Genomic DNA, 26,868 nt, shown 5'->3' on the forward strand with positions numbered 1-26,868 from the left:
TGTTCGGCAGCTTGCGAGCTTGCGCACTACGCGCTGACTGGGGCGCCTTTGTCTGTTATTCCCGCAGGCCAGCTCTCTTCCTCCCTTTCCATTCTTCGCTTGCTTACTATATGCCCTTCGTTCGTGTCAATTTTTGCTCGCCTGTTTTTTACACGCCGTTGTCCTCTATATTCGTTGACTCTCTCTCTCTCTCTCTCTCTCTCTCTGCGCCATCGGTTTTTTTCTCCCTTTAACTTTCCATTCCGGGCTTTCGAGGATCGACTCGACGCACAGTCTCCGCTGCGTGAAATCGTTTGTCTCGGATCGCGTGACGAACGCGCGTGCTCGCGACGAGATCTTTAATGCACAATAGTCCCTTTGCTCAGAGTCGGAGGCTCTCGGGTCAAGTTTGCCAAAGCTTATTCTCTCTCTCTCTCTCGCTCGCTCGCTCTCGAGAGCGTAGGGTTCCTCGATCGTTTTATTTTCGCAAGCTAGTGCCATTGCAGGCAAAGTCGGGAGAGAAAGAGAGGGCATAAAAGAAATCTCTTTCAGTTGAACCAAGAGAATGGATGGCAGGAGGAGAAGAGGAGAAAAGAGCGCGCGCGTGCAAGCGTCCATTCGCCGCTGCTCGCTCCTCGTAAAAACACTGATGCGCGATCGTAATTTAAAATGTGGAATATTCGTCGCGACGCCAAAGCAGCGCAGTCCGCGACGATCAGACGCGTGTACGCGTGTATATCGTTGACGTCTCGGACGATAAATCCAAGCTGCTTTTTACGACGCAGGCGTAAACTTGGACAATTGCTATATAATTGTTTTGCGCTCGGCATTGCCGAGGCGCGCATCCGTGGTTATTGCGAACGATTCGCTTCGCCTGGCTCGCCTGCCACGGCGAGCGTTCGCCGCTCTCTTCCAAGTGTCTTTGCTATATCCGCGAGGAACTGTCCGGTGTAAGCATTTCTGCGGGCCGCTTTGCAATCGCCACCAGGGGTCGTTGCAAGCTCTGTGAAGCGCCGGAATGACGAAACGGCGAAGTACGAGCGTGCGAACGCACGGTGAAATATCAATTGCCAGCTTCCCGCGGGCGAGTGATTAGCGCGGGCGCGCGTGCGAGGAATCGGAATGCGCGCCACTCGACAGCCAGCCGGAGATAGGCCGTCGCGGCGACGCGTTTGCCGCTTTCTGGAGCGGAAATAATTCGAGAGGAAGCGCGCAAATATTGACTCGGCTAATGGGCGCAAATCGTCGGCAAGTGTTGCGCGTCTTTGCTGTCCGCTGGAGCTTGCGAGCGCCGAGTCGACGCTGCGTTTGCAAGCGGATAGAAAAACAAATGGCTTTCGGAGCCCACTTGTATCCTCTGCTCTAATCTCTACACTCGAGCCAGTTACAGCTACGGGCTCTCCGCGAGCTTTCTTAATCTCCCTTCAAACTTGCGGCTTCTCTCCCCTCTCGCTCTGCCGGCCTTAGCTCGGCGACGCTGTCGGCTATCGGCTGGCGCGGCCGAGGGTTCCGAAGCCGTCATAATAAGAAAGCACTCGAGCCCTGAATGCGCTCTAAAAAAAGGGGGCGAAGAGGCGCCCTTTCCAATTCGCCTGGCGCAACTTGCAGCCGAGCAAGACCGCCCGCGACCTGTATGCCCTATCGAGCTGCCGTTGGCCAGAGGAAGATGACGTTTCTTTTGATCGCACATCGAGACGCTCCGTCCAAGATTAGCAGGATATAGGACTAGGCCGGACTGCAGCGGGTGAACGTAAGGATGGAGCTCGATCGGCGGCGGCGTACATCGCGTACGAATACAAGGCTCGTTTAGCGACACGAGCACCGGCTCGCCGCCTCTCTCGTCAGCGCCACTCGGTCGCTCCGCTCCTCCTCTTTCTTCCATCCATTCGTCCATCCTTGCTTCTCCTTTTTCAAAGTTTGCCTTTCGCCGAGGCCTCCACCCGCGCGGAGCGGAATCAATCCCCCGGGCTCGAGCTCCCCCGGAAAACTCCATTGTTCGCCGACTTTACCAGCCGAAATTCAAGCTGCTAGCTCGCGGACGAGCCTCGCCTGACAAGCGCCACCAGAGCCGCGAGCTCACGGTGATTCTTAATAGCTCGGCCGTGCGCCGGATGGCGCTGCTCGCGGACAAAGGCCCGTGAGCCCGGCGTCCCGGCTGAACGGGCTGAACGATGGCCTCGATTTCCGCGGTCGCAAGACGGACCTTTCGGAGCCCGCTACGGCCAAACTCCGCGCGTAAATCAGAGAAGCTCGTTGCTACGTAAATCGACGAAGATTGCAGACGGATTACGAAGAATCCGTCGCTCGGACTGACTGACGCTCGGAGTCGGCCGCTGGGCAACTGCAAGTCACGGCTTGCGGACGTCGCTCTTCCGACCGAAGGCTTTGCGACTCGAGCAGACACGGGCCGACCAGCGATTCAGCCCTCCGACGCCGCTAGAGGACAGCTTGGCGCCAAGCGGCTCGCGCCCAAGAGGGTTAAAACTTGCCGCCGCCTCTCCCGCACCGCGAGCTCTTGGCTCTCTCCGCTGAAATATTTACTCGACGCGACGGGTCTGCTCGCAAACGCGTTGCATTATTCAATCTCCTGCCACGGCTATCGCCAACAGCTAATGGGAGCGAGCTGCTGCCTCGGTCGATATTCCGTAATAACGAGTCATCGGTTTGTCAGCGGAGTTGGCGTCTCGGCGAGCCGTCGTGAAACGGTCCCTCGCTCGCTGCAATTACGTCCTGCTCCCGGTGCTCCGGGAATGCCGCCACTCGGATCCTGACAGCGTCGCCGAGACACGCTCGGCCTAAGGGTCGTCGAAGGCTGCTTGCCGGCGAATCGAGAGCCATTTGGCGGGCGTTCATCGAAGGCCAATATTTGCTGTTGATGAGACTGCGAAGCCTCGGCTGAAAATCGATAAATTTCCATGAATTTTTCAAGCCACTGGCAAACACTCCAACGCGGGGAGCGAAGGCAAGTTTGTCCGGCGGAGAGGCCGGGGGCGCATTTAGCGATTGAAAAACACGTTGATAAGAGGCGAAATTGCTGGCGGCGCGGGTCGAGTCGAGCGCGAGCGAGCGAGCGAGAATGAAAGCGAGGCAAAAGGGGGGACGGAGGTGGAGCGCTGCCCGTCCGGACGCGTAAATCGCGCGCACGAGTGCGCCCGCAGCCCGAGTCCGGGGGCACTTCCGCGCGGGATAGCTGGCTGCTCGCAAAGACAAGCCGGAGCCCAGCCGAGCGCGTGCAGCACGAGCTCGTTCGCTGCGGCTCTCTCGACTAGCTCGTTTTTCCTCGACAGCGGCTAATTGGACCAATTTGCCTCGTCTCGGTCCGCGACAAAAAGGCTCCTCTGTGCGCGCGACGTTCACACGAGCGAGAGCGAGCAGCCGCTAGCCTGCAGGATTAAATGCCCTTCTTGCCGTTTCATTGGATAGGCCCCGCCGCCCTCCCCCACTGCGCACCTACTTTCACTTTTGTCGACTTCTCGCGCAAGCAGACACCGATGCGCAACACTTCGCTGGCCCTGCCGCCGAATAAATAAAGTCTCGTTTAGTGGAGCAAGTGTCCAAATAGTCGGACATTCTCGTGGCTCAACAATTTACTAACAAGCATCTCTTCGCTCGATGAAGCTTCGAGAGTGCGCTCGACTGGCTACACAAATAAATGCCAATAAGCGAGTCTTTATAACGCGACTTCAAAGGCTTCCGGGAAAGCTTCTTAGCGAGGAGTTATAACCATTTGCACGAGCCAGCTTTTCCTAGACTATTTCCGAGCAGCCGAATAGCGTCGACAGCTGCCGGCTCATCCCCGACCGACGGCCAAGTCGTCCAACGCGAATCCGAACCGCAGATCGCGACGAAAATGCCGACAACGCTTGGCGGTCCTCGGCAGTGATCTTGAACATCGCTACAGTTGCCAGAAATCAATCACACGGTTTGCCGCGCGATCGAGAGCATTTTGTCGAGCGCGCAGGCTGCTTCGGCGAGCCGAGGGGACGAGAAGCGGACGCTGGGCGACGCGCGGCGCTCTCACCGCGAGCGGCGTTCGGAATCCCGATCGCCAGAGATTTGTCACGGGCACGACTGCCGCAGTTCTGGCCGAGCCACGCACTTGGCTGGAAGGCGGCTGCGTGCTAGAAAAGCCTACATACCGGCACTCTCGCCGAGCTAAGGCCGTTCCGGGACGCACTGCTCCCCTGCACGCGCATCCTGATAAATTTTGCTCGCACGAGCCTCGACTCTCGTTGGCGCCAGTCCCGATTCATTATTATTTCACTCGCTCGCTCTCTCTCTCTCTCTCTCTCTCTCTTTCAAACAACAGCGCGTTCAACGAGCGTTCGCAGCCGATGGCGGGGCGCATCGGCAGCTGTCACTCCTGGACGCAAACGCGCGCGCTAAATTTCGCGCGCTCGCCGGCGCCCGATCGGCGCTAGCACGCGTGCGCTCATTGCCTCTGAGCGAGGGCCGCTTTAAAATAGACAGCGAGACGCGGCCTCTCGCGCGAGCTTGGCTTACCTCGCAGCCTCCGACGGACGACTCGGAAGCGTCGCCCGGCGGTCCCTCTCGCGCTCAGTGTCACGACGTACGCGCCGCACGAGCTTGCCTGTCGAAATTCTTGGTACGACGGAACAACGAACGTTCACGGACGCGCGGCAACGGATGCGGCCATTAGTCTACTTGCCGGGCGGGCTCTTTGGTCGCAGCTTAGTGCGTTCGAGGCAAAATCGAAAACGAGCGTTCCACGACTGGCTCGCGTCCGCCCCGTGGAATTCGGCTCTCACTGGCTAAGCGACAAACGATGATCCGTAGCGGCAGCTTTTCTCGCACCATCGCGAGCAGCAGGCTTCGGCTGGGAATGCCGTCGCGAGCTCGGGAACGACGCTGACCGGCTGCGAATTCGAGCGCCGCAAGGAGCAGAGGGGGCGGACCTTTGAACGTCAAGTCGACTTCCATTTGGGCCGCGCTGCACTTCTTGGTGGCGGACGCTGAACAACTGTGCGCGCGAATCGACGGCGCGGCTGCATGCAGATCGCGAGCCACCGAGAGCGAAAGTCGTGCCACGGAGTCGCCCGTAAAAGCCCTCCTGCGCTAATTTCACGAGGGCTCTCCAGCGCCGAGTGCCGCGTGCTCGCTTGCTTACGGCTATAAACGCGAATGTGCCCGCGCGCTCAGACCTTAAGCCGTCGCTGCCGCCGGGCATTTACCTCGGCGCTACGCTCAGCCACTAAATATCGTCAAAGTTGGCCGCGCGCTAACTCACCTGCGAGCCCCGTGCTTCGCCGGCGCCGGACCGAATTACCTCGCAAATTGGTCGAGCCGCGCCGCCTGCGCGCCATTCGGCCGGCATCCGGCGACCGTCAACGCACGGCGAGTCGCGCGTAAATCAGACGGCAAATTTGCCAGAGCTTCGAATGATCGCGGCCAATGAATTGCGCGCGTGCGACTTCATTCGCGCAGCCTAAGCCAGCGTTGACAGCACGTGGCTCGGCGGGGCGCTGAGAGCCATTACGCAAGACGTATGCCTCGGATTAATTTGACGCCCCCCCGTAGACCGCTGACCTTTCGCGGCACTGCCGGCGCGCGATCGACCGCGATCCGAGACGCGGTCGGCGAGCGGCTGCAAGGATACTCGGCTCGGCGTATATCGCAGGGATAACTTGCCACCGGGCTTCGGGGCATTTCGTTCTTTCTGCAAAGAACGACAGACAGAGAGAGAGAGAGAGAGAGAGAGCGAGAGCGAGCAGGGGTTGCGCGCGAGTGGGGAAAGGGTGAATTGCGAGTTCGTGGCTGAGCATGCGAATGAGCGTATATCCGTTGGCTGGCCGTACACGCGACGGGTGCGTGCCCGCGCGCGTATACGTACGTCGCCGCATGTCTAATGGATTGCGCTATAACGCGGCGCCCAGCCTGAGCCGTCTGGCCGCCACCCCCGCCGCAACTTGCCACTTTTCGACAAACAGCCGCGCGCGCGCGCTATAGCCAAGACGCCGCGGCGCACTCGTCGCGAAATTGGCCGTGAGACAAGTCCCGAGAGAGCAGCCCCGTGCGCCTCCGTGCGAGCCAGCCCATTTCACGCGTTCGCGCTGGCAAATCCGATCCGGACCGATGTTCGCGATTGGGGGCAGCGCACGCGACGAATTCGCCTCTCGGGTCGGCCGGTTCGCCGACCGCGACCAGCTCTGCAAAAGGAGCAGCTCGGCGGACCGACCGAGGCTCGCTCGAGTTTTTCTTACGGCCCCTCGCTGACGTCTTCTTGGTTGTTTGATTGCAGGAAAACTTGGAACTGCAAATGCGAGAATTGGAACGAGTTTTGCACGGCGAGCGGCTTGCCGCGCAACGCGATCGTGCCACGATTAGCAAGCTGCAGCGCCAGGCAAACAAGGTAAGAGGTGTCTAATGCACGTACAGCGCGTCTCGTCCAATGAAGCGGCAGACCGCAAGCTCGACGACCGAGAAAGGGGATGGGCGGGAGGGGGGTGGGCGGCAAAAAAGTAAGAAAAGATGCGTTACTATACGAGGCAACGTACGAGAGTGTTGTTGCAGCCCATAATCGTGACGTCTTCTCAGTCTAGATCAGCACTGCCTCTTTCCGGCATTTCAGCTCTTCCAGCTACTCGTTGATTCGCTTCTTCTTCGCCTTAATTGCAAGCACTTTGCCGACGAGCCAGCCGGCATGCAATGAGTGTCGTTCGGCCACGTAGTCACGAAGATCTCGGCGCGCGCACTCGACGAAGCCCGCAGGCCAGCATTTGTTCCGCATGAATAAAGCGATCAGCTTTCGGGCGAGCTGTCTCGGATAAACTGTCGTTATATAATTCTGCCGGCTAAACCTCTCGAGGGCTCCGATAGCCCGAGTAAAGTGGAAGAGCCAAGTGGGCGGTTGTCCGTAATTTCCGGCATCGACTGGCACGACCACGACGACCACGACGGGCACGACAAAAACGGCGAAGCTGAAATTTCTCGATGATAGCCCTTGCGACGAGCGCCGCGTCTTGCAGCTTGTGCTACAGCTGCGCCGCTCGCGGGCTCGCGCGAGAGAGAGAGAGAGAGAAAGGCTGCGCGCAGTCTCCGGCAGCTGACCTCCGACGACGCCGAGGGTCGACGCACGCAAACATAGACAAAAGAACGCCAGCCACTGCTGCTGACGTCTCGGCCCGTTCGCTACCGATACCAATCCATTTGCTATTACGACGGCGACAACGTCGCCCGGCCGAAAGTTCCTGCCTGAAAAAGACTCGTGGTCGAAATGGCCACTGCAACGACTCTGGCGATTACCGTTAACGTTTCAACGGCTTTTTTCATCAGATCGCAACGACCAGAATTTTGAAGCGGCAGTTGAACGCGAAGCCCGTTTGCTTTTCTTGCTCGACTTACGACAAGCGAGACACCTTCTTCACAGTTCACCTAACCCTTTTCCGCGAGGTGTCTTAGCCGAAGGCTTAGGAGCCACGTCAGCAGTAGACCTATTTACGAGCGAAAATGCTTCTCCACGCGCTTCCATAAAATCCTCGCGATTCCAAGTTTCGAACGGTAGATAATGGTGGGATGAATGACTGGGAACTCGATTTGGAAATGTTCGGCGCGAAGCGATATCGATCGCGAAGGCTGGCTGGCCGATCGAAGGGCCATATCTCGACTCTCGGTCCATTTCAAATCGGCATAACGACTCGATCGGAGTTTGCGTAGTTTGCGGCAGTGCGTTCCATTAAACCGGCGTGTCCCTTTGCGCTTGTCTGTTGCGCGCAGCCCGAGGCGGAAAAAGCCTGTAGGGGACTGGCGCGCGAGATGCCTCTGCGAGATACAGCGCTCGGAGCTATAAGTGCTATAGAAAAGTACGAGCAGAGGTATACGAGGGTGGCGCCATTGCCGAGAATCGCCTTAGCGCCAAGCCGTTTTTTCTCTCCTTTCTTTTCCTTCGCCCCGCGGATCCTCCGCGAAGGGGAGAATATCTGGCGGATCTGCCACTTTTCCGCGTCTTTCCAGTCTGCATCTGGCGCCTGCGCCGCTCTCTTGCCCCCTTTTTATCCTCGGCCTAAGCCCGCGCGCTCCTTCCTCCGTGACAAAATGAATTTTCTATTTCGCCTTTCGCTTAGCCGACGCCTGCTACGCTTTATTATACGTGTATTCGGCTGCGGAAAGAAGGAGCCAACGAGCAGCGGCACGCTTGTAGCATAATAAGCTCCGTGCCCGCCACTTTTATCCTTAAACCGCGGCGAGAAGCTCCTCCTGACAATCCTCGCTTCCTCTTCCTTGACGCTCCTTTTACTTGCTCGTTATCTTCGCTGCACTCCATCGATGTTTTATTTGCGCCGACCGATTATTTTCTCCGACTGTCTTGGCCCACTTTCCTTCGCGAGACTTTATTTTCGAACGATCGGAATATGTGCGCTGCCACTTTGAAGATACGATAATCCACACTGTCTAGAGTCAAACGTTTTTCAAGCTTGTTTGATAATAGAGCGATTCACGCGTATGATCCGTCTCCTAAAAGAGCGTCAGAAACTAAGCGACTCGGTGGATCTCCAAAGAGAAAAGCCGTAGGGAAATATTGACGAATGAATGCGTACTGATCGATTCTAATCTCGGCGGCGAAAGCCTCCCATTTCCGTGCGAGCATCAACGAAAGAGTCGAGATGGCACGAGGGAGATGAAGGATCTTTGGCAATATGAGAGAAGCAGTTTCTCTGCGTAGGCCCGAGCGTTCGCCATTGCCACGAATGGCCGCTGCTGTAAGCGATTCCGAAAATGCGAGGAAAACTACATCAGCAAAATCAGATACCCCCGTGATCAGCGGAGGAGAAGACCGGCCGCCTGCGGGAGACGAGAAAATTGAATGGCCGAGAGTATACGCTGCGATTATCGCGCCCTAACGTCGTGGAAAATCTCCAGCGGAGTAACCCGGCGCGGATATGCACCCTCTTGTCGTCTATTATGATATGTCGGAAGCGCAGCAAACGAAGGAACGGCGCGGTCGTTCGCGTGATATAACTGAGCGTGGGGCAGTCGTCGAAAACCCTCTCGACTTGAGTGGCGCCAACTTGACGCCGACTTCACTTAAGCTGCTTTCGCTACCCGTCAAACATCTCCGGCTAATGCCGTCATTCCCTCGAACGTATCCATCTCGATATTTCATAATGTTTTCATGACAACTCAACGGAACGACAATAAATAATTTAATTGCCTAAATTACTTCATTTTACCAGCAGAACATTTTCTTTCTATCACCAGCAGGATAAGAGATAAAACTTGCCCCGACGTAAATCCACGTGCTCTAGCAAATATTTACTAGAATAATTTACGTATAAAAACCCTGTCGCCCCATGGACAAGTAGCTTCCTTTCCCGAAGAACTCGTTGATTATATGTTCTTCTAAATAGTTACTTTATTTATATATATTGTCATAGATTTATTTCAGGTCGCTTGATTATTAATTCGGATCACATTTAGGTGGATGTTTACTGAAAATTACATTTTATATTATTATGTACCTGGAAATATGAAACTTTCTCCGAACACATTACTTCGGAAGTAACAAAAACATTTCAACCCTGATTTCGATCTAATTTTTTTTTTTCAGTTTTATTAGCTCACTTTGTTTCACACGCATGCCAATTTGTCCATAGTGGGCGTTCTAGAGCTTATTTACTTCGATGAAGTAAAGCCACATTTTTTACCAGAAACTATCTCATATTCAAATAAGTCATAAATTGTTAATGCAATATAAAAAAGCCGATCAGAAAACATCCTCTTTTCTAACAATTTATAAATTATTTCAGTTTGAAATAGATTTCCAAAATTTAACTAAGTTTTGTAGGACTTGTCTCATCGAAAAAAATGAACTGTTTTGATAATGCCAGTGGATCTGCGTGCAGAAAACTTGGTATTAAAAAAAGACATCCAATCTTATACACCGACCGACCAGGTCACAATTATGTTTGGAATTCTTTATAGAGAGTCTTAAACAAGAATAATTAATTATCATTCGAATGTCTTGATTATATACCGGAAACTATTATGCATTGCCGTTATCAGCAATAAATCTGTTTAGAAATATCAATACAAGTAGTGAGGTCACCAAGTCAAGCAAATTAAGAACTATGTAGTTAGTAAATGCAAAAGAATTGTTACAGACAATAAAGGCGAATCTTAACATCGTGTTTCAGCTGTAATCGAACACGAAAGAAAACATCCTTCATTGACTTTGTTGAAACGCACTATTAATATCCGCTGTAATATTAAGAAGAATAATGTTGAGATGAACATCATCAATACGAAGAACCGCAGCGATCATATCTTAAATTTGATATAAAGGTATACGAGCAAAATATATTTACAATACACAAATGCAACCTACGAACAATAGGCCTATATCATTAATTGTAAGCATTGACAAAGTTTTTGAAAAAATAATACATGAGAAATTATGTAATCTATTATCGAAACATAAAATAATATAATAAATAGTTTTGTTGTAGAAAGCAAGTGGGAATAAAGAATGATAGAGCAAAGAATGTTATATAATTAATAAAAGAAAATAAAAGGAGTGGACGAAAATGAAAAAGTGGTAGTTTTTTTCTGAGAATTAGCAATTTCTTTCGACACGATATACCACGAAATTATACTGAAAAAATGAGAACGACGTTGATATTACGAAAAAGCCACTGAAGAGAGTACGGTATCGTCAGTATCTTAGAATTGTGATGGACTCGAGAATCAAATGGGAACATCACATAGAATATGTATAGTGAAAAAAATGAGATATATTGTTTTGGACATAAAGGCTCTAACGACAATCTATTATGCGCTGTTTCACAGCATTGCCACATAATATGGTATTATTAATTATTACTCGGGGAGGAGCGTATGGTTGTACATTGAACATATCTAGCACTGTCTGCGAAGGAGTACTTTATACTGGAAGCGATAATGGAGAACTATAAGAAGAAGCGAGCGCGACGGAGTGTGATATATTGGAAAGCACAACCAGAGACAGGATCATTATGCCAAGAGTAAAGAAAACTATTACTTAAAAAGTCACAAATCTAAACGAAAAACAAGAATATCCTGAAGTCTACATGGCAGGCTTGCAGCAAGCAAGCTGCAGGATAGACGTATCGACTACAAGAAGAAATAGAAGGCGCCACTTGGTCGCAGCCTTAACTTGCGCAAACGAGCCAGCGGGGGTGATACTCCGCTCGAACGTCGTCACGTATTAATTTCACTCAAGAGAGAATACCTAAAACTTGCTTAGCGAGAGAAACTTGATATGCAACAATAGAATGGACGCATGGCTGCATTTGCACATCCATTTAGTTGCCGAAATCGGGCGGCATCTCCTTGAGGAGCTCAAGACTAGCCGTATTTGGTTAGTCGGGGAATGGCCGTCGGCGTATATGGTAAATCGTGCTCCGCTAAAAAGCTTTGTCAATTAGGTCACATTAGACCTGTCGGATAAGAATAAATTTGACTCGAGGGAACGCCAGAAAGGAAGGCGGGGCACGCGGAGAGTCGATGAATTAGCTCGTGCTACTCGGCCAAGTTTTCGCTGCGGAACTTGGTTATTTTATTGTCCGTACGAGCGCAAGCGAACAGAAGAAAAAGCAAATATTGCCGTTTGGCTAGTCGGGGGAATAAAAATAACGGTGAGCGTGTATACGCGGAGGGCGCATGAGCGTGCGATTTGCCTTGAAACGTGAAACGTGAAACGGCGATTGCGTCGAGTTTTATGCGCGAAGTGCGTTTCGGCAGTGATAATGTACGGACGGCGCGGGAGCACGCGAGCCGGCATTTTTCCCCGTCCGGTTTGCCGTGGAGAGCATTGCGTGCGTGTCGCGGGCTCCCTTATTGCTCGCGCCGCGAACGCGAATTCAACGCGGCAGACAACGAGCAATCAATCGTTCGTGGCAAGCAGCCTTTTTCGGCGCTGCCGCGCCGAGCCCGATACGCGCACACACTTCCCCTATGCCCGCTGGCGCACGCGCCCGCATTTCCACCGTCCCCTGCGTGCCTTCTATCTGCTCTGCTCTCTTGTTTATTTACTTTGTTCTCGTCGCACGACGCCGACAAAGTTGCCGGCAGAGTTCCGCGGCGCGCCGCTGTCTTCGAGCGAGCTGCCATGTTCCAAGGTGACTCGGAGCAGGGCGCTCCATTCCGCGTGTTTACACTAATTGAGAGCTGCGCGAAGCACAGCTCGCGCGTATATTTAGCCGGCGAGCCGCGCGGAGTGGGCCTCGCGCGAGCACTCGCGCGCGACTTTACGAGCTGAATATTATTCAGCCGGCGGTCGACGAAGCCGCGCGCCCTATGCGACTTTGTGCACGAGTCAAGTTCTTTTTAGCACTTGTGTAAACTCGGCCCTTGGGGAGAGCTTACACGGATTCGAGCCAGCCTTTCAACTTTTTTCACCCCGAGCTTTCTATCCTATTCTCGCAGGCTGCTTTTAAAAGCGCCGCCTGATTTCATTCGGACCTCCCAGCGCTATAATCGCTAAATCCACTAGCCGCTAGTCGCCATCGTCGGACTCGCTTCTTTACAGCCTTATCTCCGCCATGCCTTCGCGTGTCTGCGTGATGCAGCTGTAACTTTATTTGTAAGCTCTGCATAACCAATTTTTAATGAACCGCGTAGAACAGAGAATGAAAACGTAGCGTCAAGATAAAGGTGTTGAAGGTAATGTAAACGGCAGAGCTCGTGAGAAATTAGTCCGAGGATGTCAGTCTCTTGCAGACTAGACGAATTTTCATTTGTCTTCGTTGCCTTATTAGAACATTCGAGGAGGGGGCTGTTTGCGAAGAATATTCAGCCTTCTTTTTTCCTCTCTCTCTCTCTCTCTCTCTCTCTCTCTCTCTCTCTCTCTCTCTCTCGGCTATGTGCGGCGCAGACAGACAGAAAAAGATGAAAAAGTGTGCCGTTGACACGTCATGTTATTTATTATTCAAGCCGCGGGAGAGTGGACACGATTTTTCTTGGTAACTGCGACTCAGCTACTATTCCGACAAAACAGACGCAGTGTTTACTTGATTGCATCGACGATAGATGACGCGTTAAAAATAATTGACGCGAGGAGATAGAACGCTAAAAATTGATAGATGAGGCAGCGGCGAAAGCGTAAAGAAAGAGAAAGACGCGACTATATAAAGCAGAGGCGATGGAGGGAGGGGAGAAAAAATGGATTCAAAAACAACTGGGGCTAGACTAGGACTGACGGTCTGGTCCGAGGGTCTTCTATTTCAATGGGCTCGTTAGCGAATCAATGAGTGTATTAGGGATCGATTTTTAAGTATATATATGTATATATATGTATATATAACGAGAGAGAGAGAGAGACCGAAAGAGAGAATAATTTGCAGGGTAGGGGTAGGGTGGCGTTGGTGGACCGGCTACGATCCCCTCGAGAGAACGATAAGTATAAGAGAGGCAGGCAGGCTCCTACCCCAGATTCGTGCGGCGTCTGTAGCATAAAACAGCTCTGGCGCGCAACCCTTGGAGTAAGCTTCTCCGCGGCTGTAACGGCGCCGACCGCAGCGCAATCTCCCATAACGCTGCTGGCGCTGCTGGCGCTGCCTGCGCTGCCTGCGCGCTCCCTCGGATATGGAACGTGGCTGCTGGCTGGCTGCTCTCGGGGAGCTTGCCAGGCGAGATTAGGCGAGCAGCCACCCTCCAAATCCCCGCACGCCGCTCTAGATCGCCATGCTAATTGCTGCCTACACGCCGAGCCGTCTCGTGCCTGCGACTGCGGATAGGCTCTCGCGGACTTACAGCTGGCTCGGCGGCCGAGCTCGCAGCCAAATGGAAAACAATCAACCAGCTACTGTATCAGCCGCACGCCAGCCCCTTCTAGTTCTCACCGGAGCCCACGCGGCCAAAGTGGCCGAGGTGAAGTGGAGGCGTCGGCCGACGATAGCCGCATTGCTGGCTCGTGTCGCAGCGACAAGCTGCAGCACAAAGGCTCAAGGTCCTTCGCCCGCTGAATCAATACCACCGAGAGATCGCTGTTTACCAGCCTCAAACACAGTCGGCTGATCTGGCCTGTGTCCGCCTGCGAACAATGGGCAGTGGACTCGTCGGGCAGAACTGCCGAGACCGTCCTGTCAGGCGTGTCGGTGCTTCCGAGGAGAGGCTCCGACGACCGAATGGACGGCCCGTGGAAGCCACAGTGGAAGTCGCGAGAACACCAGCGAGAACGATACATTCGAGCGAACAAGACATCAGAGGGATATCAGACGCGCCTCTTGACAGCCTAATCACAGCCGAGTCGAGAGCCGGCTGAACAGAGGGTAAAGCTGGTCGGACGGCGTCAGATGAAGATGAGCGCTCTACCGTTATCGGCGCCTAACCTTTTCGCTTGCCCCGTCTACTTGTACTCTCTCTCTCTCTAGCTCGCGCCGAAGAGGGTTCGACGTGGACCGCATGCCTCTCGCGGTTTCACTTGCTCGATGCCGAGCCAGCCTCCGCGTCATCTGCTTCGACAGCTCTGGCATCCGCAACGTGGAACAACAAACTGCTTCGCACCGTTTCCTGATTCGACCAGCTCGGCTTGCCGCGCATCACGAGATTCCATGGCCGACTCGAGTACTGCGATACACCGACGACGACACACAGACGCGATGCTGCGTATGCGCGAGCGGCCAATCGCTAATTAATTAAATTACGCGGCCTCCTCCCTCTGCCACGGCTCCGACGGCAGGAGCAAGACTGCTGCTGCGGTTAACGCAGCCGTTGCCCACCGCGCTTCCGTTGCTCCGATGACACCCACGGAATTTCTACACGACCGTAACGCGATAATCTGCCGGCAAGTGGCTTTCTGGATCATCTCGCAAGCAGACTCAATCGCGATTCGACGGGTCTTCGGTGAGGAGCGTTCAACTCTGCAACGTCATCGGTCGGCGGCGAACTCCAGTCCGGCGCTGGAGTTCGATCATGACGACCAAGTTGACGTCCGCGCGGGACTATCAGTGGCTGTTGGTCGTGCCAGCGCTTTTGTATCGGGCACTCGACGAGCGCCAGCCGCGCGAGCGATTTTCCGGACGATCGAGGAACGATCGAGGCTGTCGTTATCTCAAATGGCACGAATCGGCCAGATCCCATCCAGCACCGCTCGGCAAACTTACGCAGGCCGTTCTCTCAAACTTCTTTGCTGTTTGCTCGGGCAAGCTCCGTCGAGGTCCGCGCTAGTCATTTCAACTTGGCCGCCGTGGTGTCTGGTGCAGTCGCTGGCACAGCTTTGAAAAGAGTAATCGTATGGCGCGGCCGCGTGCTGAGCGAGGCATGGACGCTTCTTTCGGGGAGCTCGAGGGAGTACGCGCCCAAGGCCGCACCTTTGTGTCATCTAATTTCCCTTTCGCGCTTTCATTTTGTCTAACGAGCGCAGCGGAGAGAGAGAGAGAGAGAGAGAGAGAGAGAGAGAGAGAGAGAGAGCGACGAGCTCCCCTTAGTCCGTTCTGCGTTACGCCAGCTACTTCGTGTTATTCGCGCTTCTGTTCCTAAAATCGCACGTGCATAGCTCTCTCTCTCTCTCTCTCTAATGCTCGTAACATTGCGGTTGTGTCCTCGATGACGATCACAGTTCTCGTTTCAATTGCAAGCAGAGAGGGAGCAAGGCAAAAAATCACTCGTTTTTGCAAAGCTCTCAGCAGCAACAGCTGCGAGAAGCATAAGGTCGAGGCGTTCTAACGATGGCGAAAAGTAGCGTCGGCTAGAGGCAGAGCGACAGACACATGCGCGGTGTAGCTGGTGTGCGGGTGTCAAAGGTAGACAATCGGCAGCAGGCAGGCGGGCAGGCAGGCAGGCAGGCAGGCAGGCAGACAAAGCCGTCGACGAAGGTATTATACAGGAAGGGCTGAGGCGTATGCGAGAGAGACAGAGGGAGGGGGCTGGTGTAGGGGGCGCACGCGCAGTCGTCTGCTGGAGGGGGGAGAGCTCCGAGCACTGCGAGCCGGCGGCGTGTGTGAGTCAGTTTGGAGCTGAGTCGCGCGGCGGACGTTGTTGCTCGACGCGGGAAGCGAGAGCGAAAGAGAGAGAGAGAGAGAAAGAGAGCAAGAGCGTTCGTTCTCTCGTCATACGCGAGTTACGTAAGTGCGGCATGCAGCTCGTTCGCCTCTCTCGGCTCGAAGGAGCTGCAGCCTAAAAATACGCGCGGCCGGCAGTCGCGGCGCTGCGACCGCTGCCGCCAGTGGCGACGGCAGTGACGAGAACACTGGCTCGCGCGATGCTCGGCAGGACAGGGACGCAGTAGCAGCCGCTGTCGAAGGAGCCGCGAGCCGATCGCATCGCCGGGCGGCGGCGGCGGCGGACGGGCAAGAGCGCGGCGCCAGCCACTGGCAGCTCGCTGGAAGGAGGCCGCAAGGTGGAGGGCGGGAAGGCCGGCGAGCTCGGCGGCGGGGTTGCCCGCTTTATCAAGCGCAGCGTCGAGGGCCCGATCGGCCGAGTCGCCGCCCGCGTCTGGGCCGCAGGCCCGAAATGCCCCGAGCCTACCTCAGACTCGCCGACTACGGGGCCCCGGACCCCGGCGGCCTGCGGTCCCGCGGTGCGCGCCGCTGCCAAGCCCCGCAAGTTCGCCGCTAACGTGCCGCTGCTCAAGCCCAGCAAGGTTCGCCACTTGATCTCTCCTCCTCTTACGCGTGGCGGCCGTCGGCGCGTCTTCCGATTTCTCGGCTGGCTCGCTGCGCCGGGCGAGCTCGGGCGGCGAGGGGCGGCTGCAGCCGCGGGCCTCGGCGCGGCAGCTGCGGCCTGGCGCGCGCGCGCGCCGAGGGGGCGCAGGGGCCGCCGAGTCGACGCGTCGCGGGACGGGAGCTACCGAGGCCGCGCCGCGCGCGCTCGGAGTCGACGTTCGCCGTCTCTTGCCAGCCCCGGTTGTGCCCCGACTATCGAATGGACCAAGTCCGAAAGAACGAGTATCGAACGGCACGCGGTCTTTCGTACGAGTGTCGCTTGCTGACTCGAGTCACGAAACGCAAACCCGGCCTAATTGCTTGCCATTGCAAATGGTACATATCCGATCGAGGTAGAGTAAGGCAGCCGGGTGCGCCGGAGGAATGCTTGATTCGCGGCGGAAGCCAAAGGCAAAACCGGCGCTCTCTTTCGTTGCGCGACCGAGCGGGCAGCCCGCGAAAGTCAGGGCGGTGGCGGACGCCGGCAGAAAGATTGAATTACGCAGGGGCCGGCGGACAAAGGCTGCGTGCTCGCGACAGCGACGGACGCGGGAAAGTCGCGGGAAAGTCGCGCGCAAGATGCGCGGTGCGCGGTATTCGGAGGGTCCTGGACGTGATTGGAGGCATACGCCGAGCGGCTGGGCAAGCGAAGAGGAAGGGCCGACGAAGCCTCGGGAGTCCATCGCACGGGCCCGGCGGTAAGCTAAACAAGCTAGTTGAGAGGCGCGTCACGTTTGCCGAGTAGCCGGACGGACGCAAGTAGCAGCAGCGGAGCGCGCGCGGACACGTGTAATCCGGTTGGCACTTGGCAGGCCGTCACATCGGCGCTCGCGGGCAGCGCGGGAGGGCCGACGCTCGGCGCCCGGTGTACCGGTGCACCGTTGGTTGTAGCTCGACTCCGCTTCGCTTGTACACGCGCGACACGTGTGCGGCATGCGTGCTCGCGCGGATTGACTCGGTCGGCGATGCGCTTTCGGATTCGCGACGCGCGTCCGTCTCTCCGTCTGCATGTCCGATGCGTGTTATGCACGTACGCCGGTCAGCCGAGCTCTCCTGTCCCTATAGATTATGTATACAACTAGCCGCTGCATGCGCGCCGCGACCCTACAGGTATACTTCGATTCAAGTTCAATGCTTCCCAGTCGCTCTCTGGCGCACTCTCTTTATCGACTATTCCGCGGCGCAGCTACTTACCCACGGCCGCAATTTATCGGCAAACAACATCTTTGCCGAGTCGTTAAATCGTTAATGCGCGACGCATCGCAAAAGCTAGTTCCAGCGCGAGGAAAATGCGCGATCGATCGAGCGTTTCGACGATACCGCAGCACCAAATTCTATTCTCCGTATCGCGCGGATCGCCGTGGTACGCGAAGGAAGAATACCGCCGATAGGCGCGCGCGATAGAGCCGTAAGCAAGAGTGCGACCAGCCAAATAGACGCGAAATAAATGCGAATGAATATCGCGTTCGCGCGAGCAACGTTCATTTCACGGCGGGCAGCGATCGCGTTAAGAAACGGCCATTATCTTCTCTGCCTCGATTTTCAGCGTCGGATCTGCTCGTTCGCTTGGTCGATATTCATCCGTGGAGTTGGTCATCGAGAAGCTGTATCCATATTGGAGGCAGGCCAGCTGCAGGGATTATCCGTTTCCACGCGGTGAAAGACGCGCGCATTTGTTTTTCCCGGTGGAACTGTGAGCCGGGGCAATTCGTTCCGAGGGCTCAATCACGGCGGAATTACAGGATGTAGCCGTGCCGCGATGGACGAGCAAATAATTAATGAATAGGCTACGCGTGGGCTTCGCCGAAAATGCTCCCGCGGCAGTAGAACCGCAATATCTTGACAGAAGGAAGCATCAATAATGCAAGCCGCTTGGGTATTCCCAGTTCTTCGCCTCGTTCCTCGGCGGCTTGGCCCCGTTTGCAGCACTCTCTCGCTCGACTTTAACAAGCCGAGCAAGGCGATTTAGCATAGTCGGTCGATCCGATGAAAAACAAATGGGCGTGGAGCGAAGGTGCGAGCGCCTCCGAGCAGCTAGCCGAGCTAATAAAACAAGTGGAGAGGGAACGGAGCGAGAGCTAAGTGGTGTGTGCGAAGAGCGGACTTGATAGGTCGGTCACGTGCCTCGATTTTCGCGCGGCGGCCGACTACAAAATCCCCATAAATCACGAGTCGACGGACCGGAGGACAGCCTTTTTGGTTTGCTAGGCTGCCGCTGCAGCGGCCTCCTCGTCGCCACGCACGTGGCGAACCCGATGGATTTCTAGCGTTGCCAGCGCCCGCGGACAATAACCTTCGACCGGTGGGCTTTGTCGCGGGCTTCGCGCAACGACGCGCCGAGTGCTTCCCGGCCGGGCGGCAGTCTCTCCGTTCGCGGAGCACGCGGTAAGCTCGTTTGCTCGGCTAGGTCGGCAGCGACTCGCCGCGTGCGACGTATCTCGCCGAGCAGGGCGCGCTCGAGTCGAATCTCCAGCTGAAGTGGATAAGAACTGCGCCCCTCCCCGGCCAGCCGTAATTGGATTCGACACGAGCTCTCCGGGCGTCCAAACGATCTTTCCATTTTCCAGTCTGGCCTTCCGCTTCTTTCCCCCGCGGCTCGATCCTCCCGAATTGTCTCTTCCTTCCGGTAGACCAGCCAAGGCACGAGGCCTCCGCGCGACCTCCAGCGAGCCTCGCGCGCCGCCGGGTAAACTGGCGGCGAGCGATAGCACAAATCGAGCTTGTGCGTCGACAGCCGAGCGACTCGGGATAGCTCGGGCGGCAACTGATTAGGGAAAACGAATGTGCCTGGCGCGGAGATAACCGGAGGACGCAAGTGAAACCAAAGGCATCGGATTATTCGATATAACCGAGTCGCAGTCGTGGGAGCGAGCGAAGAAGGAGAAAATGGTAAGAAGTCGGAGGAGCGCCGCGCCGGAGGGAAAAGTAGCCCGGCTGGAGAGTAGTGAGAGCAGGATTTAGGGCTACCATAAATCCGAGTGGGCTTTTCTTAAAGCCCCGGAGCTCGCTCGCATTCGCCGCTGGCATCCGCGCGGACTATGGTCAGCGAGCGGCTTTTACCAGATTGTGCGCTGCTTTCCGCACGATCGGCTCCTCTTTCTCCGACCGCTGCCTCTTACTCGCCGAATCCGCGTCGATGCCATTCCCCTTGAATGCCGCCCGATCTGTCTACTTAAATTAACTTTATACGTAGTCGCGCTTCGTTTGCAACTACATCAATCGGCGGCCTAGCAACTTCGTCCACGTATTGACTTTTATTTATCGCCGTCCGGCGTCCCGTGCATTAGCCAACTTTGTAAATAGGCGAAGCCGAAACTAGTGGTTTTTCTACGCACTTTAGGGAATGACAACATTGTAATTGTGATTTCCAGAGGGAAGCTGCTCAGCGAGATGCTGTGGAACGCGAAAGGCGGCAGCGTGTGGAGGCCGAAGCTCGGCTACGAGAGGCTGCGGCAGAAGTCGAGAGGACTAGCTCGAGGGTTCGTCATCTGCAAAGAGAACTGGACAGGTGAGCTTGCTTCGCAAACCAATTGCTTATTGCTTATTTTCGCTGACGGATCCGAGGGGCGCGTTTGTTACGGCGCGGCGTACGCGCTTCCTTGTATCCGAGGAGATGCCTATTACTCCGAGCTCGAACGAACCAGCTCGCGCGTTCTATACATATCGCTTTGTGGATTTTTTCCTACAGTTTACTTTTCGAGACCTACTGCAAACGTACTTTCAACAAGAAATCTAAAAGCAGCATTTTCGCGTATCCTCCATACAATACTCGATATCCAAAATTCAAAGTTACAAAGTAATTTGAATAAGTCGTTGGAATTTGTCGACCAAAATTCAAATAGAACGCGAATGAACGAAGAAGCAAAGTGTGATTTTAGCGATTCCGAGCTACACACTTTCTGTGTGCAGCTGGCTCATCGGTAAAATGTGCTGTTACCGAGACCAAGTGGCGAGCGTCGCGTGAATAACGAGAAGGGAATGCGTGCGTTTCCCGTGCAATATCCGGCGAGCCGTTAGCTCGCTAAATCATCGGTATTAGCTGACCACCAATAATGCACGCAGCCCTCCCCCGCGCTTCCAATTTGCTCCTATTGATTTCCTTTTCGGAAATTGACCACTATAGCTCCGCAATTCCAACCCTTATTAGCCAAAATGCCTTTCAACCAATAATATCTTTAAAGCAACCATGCCGCGGCAGTAAATGCTTCGTCGTTGCCTTTGCAAGCAGTTAGTCGAGCCACGGAATTGCTCGCGTTTGCAGAACAATGTTCATTGATACGCTGTTTATGAGTCGCGATAGTACTTGTCAAATCGCACTTGCTCGCTTAGACAGGTGAAACGAGTGACTGCACAAAATTTGTTAAACGATGCCCCAGTTCTTTTCGCAAAAATACGCGTGCGCTGCGCAATTCGGTATCGTGTCAGATTTCTCAGTATCGATTACGTTCGTTGCAAATGACTCAGTGAAAATTATTTATCGGCGGTTTTGCCACTCGTTCCACGGTAAAGAAATCGCACTGGGATCTGCACGATACGCATAAAATACTGATGAGTAATCGTTATATTTGCTTTTTGCGACGAAAAGATCGTAATAATTCTCATTATTCTTTTAATTCGAACCAATTAACTTGTGCTCATACGAATTAATGCGTTTTATTGATTTGCCAATCGGTGCAAGTTGCATTGTTTGAAAAGCATTGATCAGCTTTGTACGTCGTTAGTGAGTTGGCATTGTACGTGGCGAGCCGATTAGAAGAAAATATTAAAATAACGCAATGCCAACTGCCAGCTGCGCGCGCACCTAATTTACTTATCATTCGCAAGGGAGACGAATAGACAATCGAACATCCACGACGTCACTCGGCTTTCTCTTTATTCCGCGCATAAATCTTTCGCCTTTCACTAAACATTTCCGTGGCGGGGAATGCTCATTGGGTCTTCGTTTGATTTTGCGTGTGCTCGACTGGCTTTCAGCAAATGATTAAATACAAGCCCATCTTTTCTCTGCTGTTCTTAAAAGCGTCCTCAAAAAATCAGTCGACTGGTTGTGAAATCTTCACAGTTATGCCATGGTTTTCATAATGCTCAAAAGCTTCAATACAATGGAGCGTTGAGAATTATTTAGGGGAGGTTTCTACATAACGAGGCATCGGCCGTCAGACGTGTACTACGGTGAAAACGGACAATAAAATCACCTCGATAATCTCCGTACACGTCCCGTGTCCCCGACGTTACCCGACGTCCGTTGTCCTTAAATAGAGAGACCCCTTCGTGCTTCCATTCATTTTCATTACATATTTTTCCACTAAGTTATGGTGAAATATGCTTTACACTTTCGCAATAACTACTCGAAATGTCAATATAATATTTTTGGAAACGCACAGCAAGCAAAATTTGCAAATTCGTGCATTCAATGAAATATTTGTAGCTCGAACAAAGGCCGCCAAACATTTGTAGAGGGGAAATAGATAAAACGGAGATAGATCCGTCGGAGCGAGATACCGAAAGGACAGGGAAAAACGAAGCAGTGTCGGAATGTAAATCGAGCAACAATCGTAATAGTTTAATGAAAAATTAGTCGGAGGCGCACGTACAAATTGGCCTGAATAGTGGCGAAGTTTCGAGCGGAAATAGGAGTCTGCGATTGCCGAGGGCGCAGTGCCGCTGGCCAAACAGAGCAAGAAGGCAGGAGTCGCGCGAGAGAGCAACGCCGACAGTGGGAATAGGGCGCGGGAGTGGTAATTAGCCGGAGCAAAAACTTAATTGGCAAGTTGACAGGTAGACGGAGAGCTTGCCGCGCGAGATGGCCGACCGTGAGATTAAAACGTTTCGCCGACTTGAATATCAGTCGATCCGCGGTCAGTCGCGGAGTGCCGCTCGTCGGCCGAGTCCGACGGGCTCGCAGGTGTCCTCGTGGCCGCCACGTCGGTGGACGGCAAACGGAGCTCGAGGAGAGCGGCGCCGGCCGGATCGCTTCGCCAGGTGGCGGCGCGCGAGCTCGTTAATTGGCGCGCGCTCGTGCATCGCGCTGCGCGAGGGGGCAACGTCGCGAATCTGGGGCGTTGCTAAGCAAGACGCCGGCAGCGCCGCTCGAGCGGGAGGCTGAGTGCCAACTTTAAATCGGGCCGGCTTGCGCGCAGGCAAGAAAGAGGGCTAAACATTCGTACCCCAAAAGCCAAGTCCCTTCCTAATCGAGTTGCCACTGCCGCACGCGCAGCCAGCTACATTGTGCACCCTCCGACAGCCGCGCGAGCCTCGTTCGTTTACGCCGAGATGCCTGCTCGCGACGATTGATACGGCACGCGCCTGCTCTCACGACGGCGGGGCTGCCGTCGGTCGGCACTGTGCGCGCCCTTGCTTCTCCAGCCGCCGTAGTGCGCGCCCGCGACGCCTTCTTTTGCCGGGCCAAGTGCTCGCGTCAACGATCGCAGCGCGATGCCACTTAACGGACAATCGAAGCACGCAGCCTCGGCATTCGAGTGGTACGCCGAGAACGCGTCGACGGGCGTATTTGGCTTCAGTTTTCGCTGAAAACGTCCAGCCTCCCGGAGCTTTCGAAAGATAAACCGCGCGAATCGCGATATGGTTTCCCGCGTAATTCCAATTGGCAGTCGGACCAGCGCTATCGTTTTTCGCTATTTATCGAAACCCCGACGAGCATCGATGAGTTTCTTTTATTTTTTATTTTTTTGACGATCGAAGGTTGTCACGAGATAGGGGGTCCCATTGCGTTTGGCCCGCGGAACGATCAAGCGAGAGCATCGGAGGTGTGCGCGCCATTCGACGCTCTTGATACGGGATTTTTCCGTGAAAGCGTTCGCGCGCTATCTCGGCATTCGTTTGGCTGCCGTCTTGCATTTGTCACGTAGACGGCTGTCGCGGGCTTGGCAAACACAATAAAAAAATTCCGTAGCGCTCTCCGCGGCACTTGGCGGCTGTGATTTCACGCCGAGTATTTGAAAAGAGATGTGTTTTTTACAACGTCCTGGCAAACGTCGGCTGGCCGACTAGCGCGGACAGGCAGAAGGAGAGCATCGCTTTCTTTATCTTTATTGGACGCGCCAAATAGAAAGCGAAGTCTCGTATTCGCGATGCACCGAGCAGCAGAGTGCCTCTCGAGAGCCAGAGCCCGTGTCAATATTAACCTTCTGTCTGCGCGCGGAAGCTCCAAGCCCTTCCCGGCGCGGCTCGCCGTACTCGTCCAGCCGCGCTTGTACGCGCTCGTTGTCCGCTCGTAAAACACGCCTCCGAGCTGCACGGTCCCCTCTCCGATGCGCGCACTGCCCCGACCCGAGCCGTACCCCTGCGACGCGTACGCGTGCCTTGGCATTTCACACGAGAAAGCCATTCGCTCGCTTTTCCAGAGCACATTTCCGAGCACATCGAAAAGCGAAGGCGCGACACACGCGGCGAAATGACAAAGAGGAGTTTGGCGCCGCGAGGCGGTAAATCAGACGGAAAGCGGATCGAACGGCCGCTGCTCCGCAGAGAGCTGCACCGGGGGTGCAAGTGGCGCGCGCGCGAAACAGAGGGAATGATTTTTTGACCGAGCTCCCAAATCGCTGCTTGCAATGCACACGAGTGCGCCCGCCGAGCATTCACATGTGGCTATTCTTTGTTGTTCCAGGATGGAGGAGAACACGAGGGAGCTGCTCCAACACAAACAGCGAGCCGAGCAGCTGAAGCAGGAGAAGACTGCGCTCACACTGTCCTACGAGGTGGCTGCCTGTCGCTCGCTCTCGCGCTCGTTTCGCGCCAGCTCGCGTCTTCCGCCGCGCAGGGGCGACGCGGACGCGCGGCCCGCTCGCTATCTCTTCACGGCCGGTTACACTTCGATGAATACTGGCTGTGCGTCGGGAGCTCGCTATCGGCATTGCCCGCGTGTTTGCTCGTTCGTTTGCTTTCTCTTCTCTTCCCATGCAGCCTCTGCTAAATGCCAGACATCGCGCGCTCCCTTCTCGCGAATCTTTCGTAAATCTGCACGCTAACGTCGACGGAAAGCCCTCGGTTCCTAGCTCCGAGCTCCAACAGGGTCCTTTGGAATAACGCGTCGCGATGGTCGGCCGGCCAAGTCGACGGCCCGTGTCGACCAGAGCCACCAAGGCTCGCTCTCGCGCGGGAGACGACGTACGATCTTGGGCCGTCGTCCAGGAAGGCGGCCCCGCGCGTCCGACGCAGCGACAGCCGACTGACGAGCGACGAACGCGTTGCAGGCACGCATCGAGCAGTTCCAGAGCGAGCTCGCGGCTCTGCGCCTGGAGAAGGAGTCGATGCGAGCGCAGGTGCGCGGCCTGGAGGCGGCCTGTCTGGGCGAGGTGCAGGCGGCGCTGCTCGGGCGCCTGGCCAGCCTCGAGAACGAGCACGCGGCGCTGGCGCGCGACGCCGACTCGCAGCGCCGACAGTACGAGCGCTGCCTGGACGAGGTGGCCAACCAGGTGGTGCGCGCGCTGCTCTCGCAGAAGGCGCTGCGCGAGGAGATCGGCACCCTGCAGCGGCGCATCCGCGAGCTGGAGACGCAGAACCGGCGGCTGTCCGGGCTCGCGCAGGCGGCCGGGGCGCGCCAGCAGCAGGGCGCCGGCGAGCTAGGCGGCGCGGCTCTGCTCGCGGCCCTCGGCCTGGAGCCCGGCTGGCTGGGCGGCGCGCGGCCGCGCTCGCTGGGCCTGCGCGCGCCCGCGAGCGCCGAGCGCCGCGCCGCGCCCGCCAAGGACGAGCCGGAGGGCAGCGAGAGCCCGGAGAGCGGCAACCGCGACGAGGGCTACTCGACGATGTCGAGCGACGTGCAGGGCGCGCCGAGCGAGGCGCGCGCCGCGCCCGCCGCAGCGCAAGACCCGCGCGGCCTGGAGGACCTGAAGGAGGCGGCCGACGAGAGCGACGGCGACTCGGCCGACAGCGCGGGCACGCCGCGGCTGCGCCCGCTCGGCCTCGGCCTCGGCCTCGACCTGGACCTCGACCTGGAGCTGGAGCTCGCGCTGGCGCTGGGCCCGGCGGGCCGCGCCGCGCGCCACAGCTTCCCGCCGGGCGGGCCGCGCGCGCCGCTCGCCTGGCCGCTCGCGCGCAGCCTCAGCGACAGCCAGCTCTGCCTGCGGCTCGCGCTCTCCATGTCGATGGCGCGCTGCGGCAGCTCGCTGCTGCTCAGCGTCGACGAGGAGGCCTGGGACGCCGAGTACCTGCAGCAGTGGCTGCGGCTCGACGACTCGCGGCAGCGCCCGGCGGCGCGCGAGCCGCCGCTCGAGCTGGGCTGCGCGCGCGCCGACCTCGAGGACTGGAGCCTGGAGCTGTCGGGCTCGAGCTCGGGCTCCGAGGACGCCGAGCGGCGCGTGCCCCGCGAGTCGCGCGCGCGCCGCCGCACGCCCGTCTCGCCGGGCGTCGGCACCGACTTCACGCGCGACTTCTACCGGCTGGTCAAGTTCGAGAGCAGCCGCAGCCTGGCCAGCAGCTCGAGCGAGCGCGAGGCCGCGGGCGAGCCGCCCGAGGAGGCGCCCTCGCCGCCCGCCGCGCCCGAGGAGCTGGGCGCCGTGCCCGAGGAGGACGAGGAGGCCGCCACCTCGTCCACGCCCAGCACGGTGGTGAGCGCGCCCGCGCGCGCCGGCTCGCCGCGCGAGAGCCTGCTGGTGGAGGGCCGGGAGCGCGGCCTGGGCTTCCACGAGCGCGCCACCTCCAAGGACGTCATCGACGAGCTGAACCGCATGATCAGGAGTGGCGAGGAGGCCGGCGCCCGGCACGACGCGCTCGCGCCCCTGGACAAGCTCGACCTGGCCTGCTGCTGCCCCACCGGCTGGGTGCACATCGAGCGGGACATCGACTTCACCGACCCCAAGGTCTCTCGACGGCGAGCGCCGCCTCTGCGCGTCGCGCGGCGGCGGCCTCTTTACTAACCGGTGGGCTGAATGTGCAGGCGCGGGCCAACCTGCTGGACGTGATGCTGGCGAGCAGCGAGAGCTCGTCGGCGACCTCGAGCAGCGGCTCGGCGGCCAGCGATTCGGGCGACGAGCCGGCCGACTACCGCCACCTGCACCGGCTCCACCGCTACCGCCGCCAGAGGAAAGGTAATTCTTCGGGACTGCCCGTCGCCGGCGTGCGCAGCCTCCACGTCACCACCGCGTCCGTCGCTCCTCCAACTCCGGTCCGCCGCGAGCCCGACTGCCGCCCCGTTCCTCGCGCTTGCTTGCGCGACGAGACACGCCTCTCGCCTACTTTGATCGTCTCTTTTTCTCCAATGTCGATCGGGCACTCCACACTTCCGCAGACCCAA

The 26,868-nt window shown here is 56.4% G+C and overlaps 1 protein-coding gene and 1 non-coding gene across 3 annotated transcripts in view; both read left to right on the forward strand.

Annotated features, from left to right (window-relative positions):
- The window catches only part of LOC131669567 (uncharacterized), a 53,297-nt gene that overhangs the window by 24,031 nt on the left and 2,398 nt on the right, over nt 1–26,868 (forward strand). Inside the window, exons 4-8 of one of the 2 annotated variants that reach the window (XM_058944522.1) lie at nt 6,239–6,349; nt 19,988–20,124; nt 24,244–24,334; nt 24,830–26,434; nt 26,512–26,662. In XM_058944522.1, the coding sequence (XP_058800505.1) occupies nt 6,239–6,349; nt 19,988–20,124; nt 24,244–24,334; nt 24,830–26,434; nt 26,512–26,662 (2,095 nt within the window). The remainder of the gene's footprint in view (nt 1–6,238; nt 6,350–19,987; nt 20,125–24,243; nt 24,335–24,829; nt 26,435–26,511; nt 26,663–26,868) is intronic. The other variant, XM_058944523.1, reaches the window with a different exon arrangement.
- Nucleotides 21,473–21,593, forward strand: LOC131669583 (U5 spliceosomal RNA). The gene has a single exon (XR_009302386.1). It is a non-coding gene; the product is annotated as a U5 spliceosomal RNA (small nuclear RNA).

Source organism: Phymastichus coffea, unplaced genomic scaffold (assembly GCF_024137745.1).
Source record: "Phymastichus coffea isolate CEN01 unplaced genomic scaffold, Cenicafe_Pcof_1.1 PCOF00094, whole genome shotgun sequence".
In the NCBI taxonomy this organism is placed as follows: Eukaryota; Metazoa; Arthropoda; class Insecta; order Hymenoptera; family Eulophidae; genus Phymastichus; species Phymastichus coffea.